The sequence below is a fragment of the Anopheles bellator genome, chromosome 2 (assembly GCF_943735745.2).
Source record: "Anopheles bellator chromosome 2, idAnoBellAS_SP24_06.2, whole genome shotgun sequence".
Classification (NCBI taxonomy): domain Eukaryota; kingdom Metazoa; phylum Arthropoda; class Insecta; order Diptera; family Culicidae; genus Anopheles; species Anopheles bellator.
The window spans coordinates 83990652-83994220 of NC_071286.1; the positions used below are offsets into that span (position 1 = coordinate 83990652).

General features: G+C 54.6%; 1 protein-coding gene across 1 annotated transcript; it reads right to left on the reverse strand.

The window, feature by feature from the left end:
* Positions 1-523: 523 nt before the first annotated feature.
* On the reverse strand, positions 524-3333 carry LOC131212793 (protein bowel). Its single transcript, XM_058206815.1, has 2 exons — positions 3222-3333; positions 524-3070 (listed from the first exon to the last, which is right to left on the reverse strand). Exons 1-2 carry the CDS (start codon positions 3331-3333, stop codon positions 1479-1481), a joined length of 1704 nt encoding a protein of 567 aa, XP_058062798.1. The 3' UTR covers positions 524-1478.
* Between the last annotated feature and the right edge of the window lie 236 nt (positions 3334-3569).

The following is a 3569-nucleotide window of genomic DNA, read 5'->3' on the forward strand; positions in this document are numbered from 1 at the left end:
CATTTTCAATTGTATCTGGTCCTATTTCGGCAATAGCAATTTTAATTTTGGTCTCGAGGTCGTCAATTGTTGCTGGATTGTAAGCGTATCATTTGTCTTCGATCGATCTCCAAAGAAATCGAAGAACCATTCAGCCAACATTGCTCGGGAGCGTCACGTCACTCGTTTTGGATGCAGTGGCTTCTCTTGCCCGACGAAGTTTTTAATATTTCCCAATTTTCTACAACCGAAATTGTATTTTATACATAAATGGAATGAATGAACCTTTCGAATAAATGTTCAACCATCGAAAAATATTCAGCCTTGTTTTTGCCAAATGCAAAAAGAATCTCAAATGGCCCACCCTATATATTATGTTTTATCACAGTTTTCGAAACAAAACCGACCGATCGGTGGAAATTTAGCAGATTTAATACTTACCGTTGAAGGAGTAATTCAAATGTAGTAAAGAGACCGTGTTTAATGTTTGGCGAACAGTGTGAACATTATCGCGCAAGATTTTCTATTTATCATTTGGATCGGAGTCTCGTCAATAATTTACGCTTCGTTACGCTGCCGTTCCTTACAATCTAGACTTACTATCAATAGCTAATAGTGAATGTACAGAACATTTAACCTTTTGTACATCAATTTTCCTACGCCTATACTACTTTAGTGGGTTGGCTAACTGATGCTGACGATGATGGTAGGAGCTGTGCTAGCGAAGTGGTTCAAACTACATCAATCAATCGGGACAGAGTGTGATTGCTTCGAGTTCCTCGCCGGTTTGAGATCTGCAAAAAATACTTCTGGTCTGGTCTGGTTCGGTCCTGGGGGCTGGCATTGGGGAGCGTCTGACTGGCTATGAACCGTAACGGTGATTTGGTGATGAGGACCCAGTGCTTGCGATAATTGGGTCCTTGCGATAATTAGTAACTCAAATAAAAACAAATATCAGTCTTGGTAAAACACCCTCACCCCGGTTTGCCAGTCCCAGTTTGCCGGCAAAATGGGGACGCAAGGCGCGGTGGGGGTCGCCAAAGGTGCGGAGGGTGAAATGGAAGAACGGTTAGACCTCACGCTAACCGCCCCCTACACCCCTAACCCTACTCACCCTCAGTTCGCAGGGGTCACTCTTCCTCTCTTTCGCTCTCTCTCTCTCTTTGGTTTCCCTGCTCAATTAGCTTCGGTTGCTTGCCTTCCTCCATTGTTCGCCGATTGTTTTATGGTAAATTACATGTTTGGTTCGATTATGGCCCCGTGTGCTTCGACACCCTATCGCCCTTCCTCTCTCTTTCTCTCTCTCTATACTGGATGGCCCTCAACAGGTCCTTTTGGACAGCTCTTAGTGGAATGTGGATTTAGAATTCGCGTTGGATTCCTTGGACCCACCCGGAACCTGGAACTGGACTGGACTGGACGATAAGGAACATCAACACCCTGTGGGCCCCCCTCGCTCTCCCTCTCTTCTCCTCCTTCTATCCCCTTTCACTCGCTCTTTATCGCTGCATGATTTCAGCGATCGAGAAGCCGAGCGCTCGTTTCGGGGCGGCGACCTTGTCCACTTCCGGGCACGAGCCAGGCGCGGTCGCCCCGGTTGATGTTCCCGATGTCACGGTGGTGGTGGTGGTGGCGGCGAAGGATCGCCTGGGCGTATGCTGTAAACTGGCGGCGGCGGCATCGAGTAGCAGCATCTGGCGCACGTCCATCCCCTCGTCGAGGTCGAGCGCATCCTCCCCGTCGTCCTCCAGCTCCAGTTCCTCCTCTTCCTCCTCCTCATACCCCTCCGCTTCCTCCTCGTCATCAAAGTCTTCGTCGACGATGATGTCCTTCTCCTCCTCGGCCGTGGACGAACTGGACGACTTTTGCGACAGATCCAAGGCAGGACCAAGCGACACCAGGGGTCCCCCGTCGTAGCCGACCGAGGGCACGGCCGGGTTCATCGCCCCCGCTCCCTCCTGCAGTGCGTGGCTCTGCATGTGCGTCTTCAGGTTCGCGCGCTGATTGAACGTCCGATTGCAGACGGTGCATTTGTGGGGCGCTTCCTCCAGATGCGTCACCTTGTGGACGGCCAGGGTGCGCGATTGGCAGAAGCCCTTGCCGCAATCGGAACACTTGAACGGTTTCTCCTTCGAGTGGATGTACCGGTGATCGCGCAGGTGATCCTGCCGGCGGAACGCCTTGCCGCAGATGTCGCAGGAGTACGGCCGCTCGTCGGTGTGCGTGCGCTCGTGGATCAGCAGGTTGTAGGACTTGGTGAACTGACGGTTGCAGTACTTGCAGATGAACTGCTTCTTTGGCCTGCTGCTGCCCGCACCGCCCGAACTGCCACCTCCGCCGTGGTGTCCCGGCAGCTTCATGCCGGCCGCTCCCATCGGCCGGCCGAGCATCGGGTACGGATGGAGGTGGTGCCCGTGGTGCCCGTGGTGGTGCGCCGGCGGGTGGAGCCGCTGCTGGTAGAGGGCGGCATTGCGAATCCAGTGCTGCATGAGGGCCGCGTGCGGATGAGCGTACGCCCCCGGCAGTCCCGAGGCGGAAGCTGCGGCGGCGGCTGCGGCTGCTGCGGCGGCGGCGGCAGCGGCCGCCGGATGGTAACCGGTTTGCTGCAGATGCTGTTGCCACAAGCGCTGTTGCTGTTGCTGTTGCTGTTGCTGCTGCTGGTAGAGGAATGCGGCCTCGATGGGATTCGGCCCCGACGGCGAAGTCACGACCGTCTGCGATTGTGGCACGAAAGCGCTCGCCATGTCCTGAACCTGCTGCGGCTGGGGCTGCTGTGGCTGGTGGTGGTGGGGATGGTGGGGCACAAACTGTTGCTGCTGACGCTGATGCTGCTGCGGCTGCGACTGCTGCATGGTGACGCTCGTCCGCGAGCGCTCCATCTCGTACTGATACGGATGGTACGCGGCGGCGGAGTGGTGGACCGGCAGCGGCCGGGACGAGTGGACCGGTGGGGGGGTCGTGCGGATGATCGGCACACACCCGAGCACACCCGCGTCCTCGGTGGGTGTGTGCGGCGGGGTCAGAATGGGGGACACCGTTCCGGCGCGAGGTTCCTGCTTGACGTTGGCAAGCGTGAACTCGGACGCAAAATCTAATCAAAGCGAGGAGGCGATAAGAGAGAGACACGACACGGTCGAACATTAGACTCGGGTGTTCCACGGTGCGCAAAAGATTGTCTTGTCTTGGCGAATGCCTTAAAAAACCCTCATCCTCCAAACGCCCGTAGCGAAAGGCCAACTCACCTGGCGACGATCGGCAGTGAAGCTCCTCGATGCTGATCTCACTGCACGACGACAACGAAGACGACGCTGCTACTGCTACTGCTGCTGAGGCGCTGATCGATTTTAAAGACATTTTACCGACGCCACCGGTGTGTAGTGCGAAACTACAGCTTTGTTTTTTTTTTAATTCCTCGCTCTCGTTTTTAGGTAATGTTTTGCTCACTTCACACCCGTTGCGATGCCGTTTCGGTGGCCATTCGCTACTTTCTCACAGAAGATTGTCTACCGAGCTGATAGTGGACCACTCACTGACTGATCGTCACACCAATGTACTGTGTTTATTCACTTGACAGCACACAAAACAAAAAA

Coding starts and splice junctions, on each gene's coding strand:
- LOC131212793 (XM_058206815.1), bottom strand. CDS start 3,333: ATGTCTTTAAAATCGATCAGCGCCTCAGCAGCAGTAGCAGTAGCAGCG. Junction 3,071..3,221: donor TCACTGCCGATCGTCGCCAG/GTGAGTTGGCCT, acceptor CGCTTTGATTAG/ATTTTGCGTCCGAGTTCACG.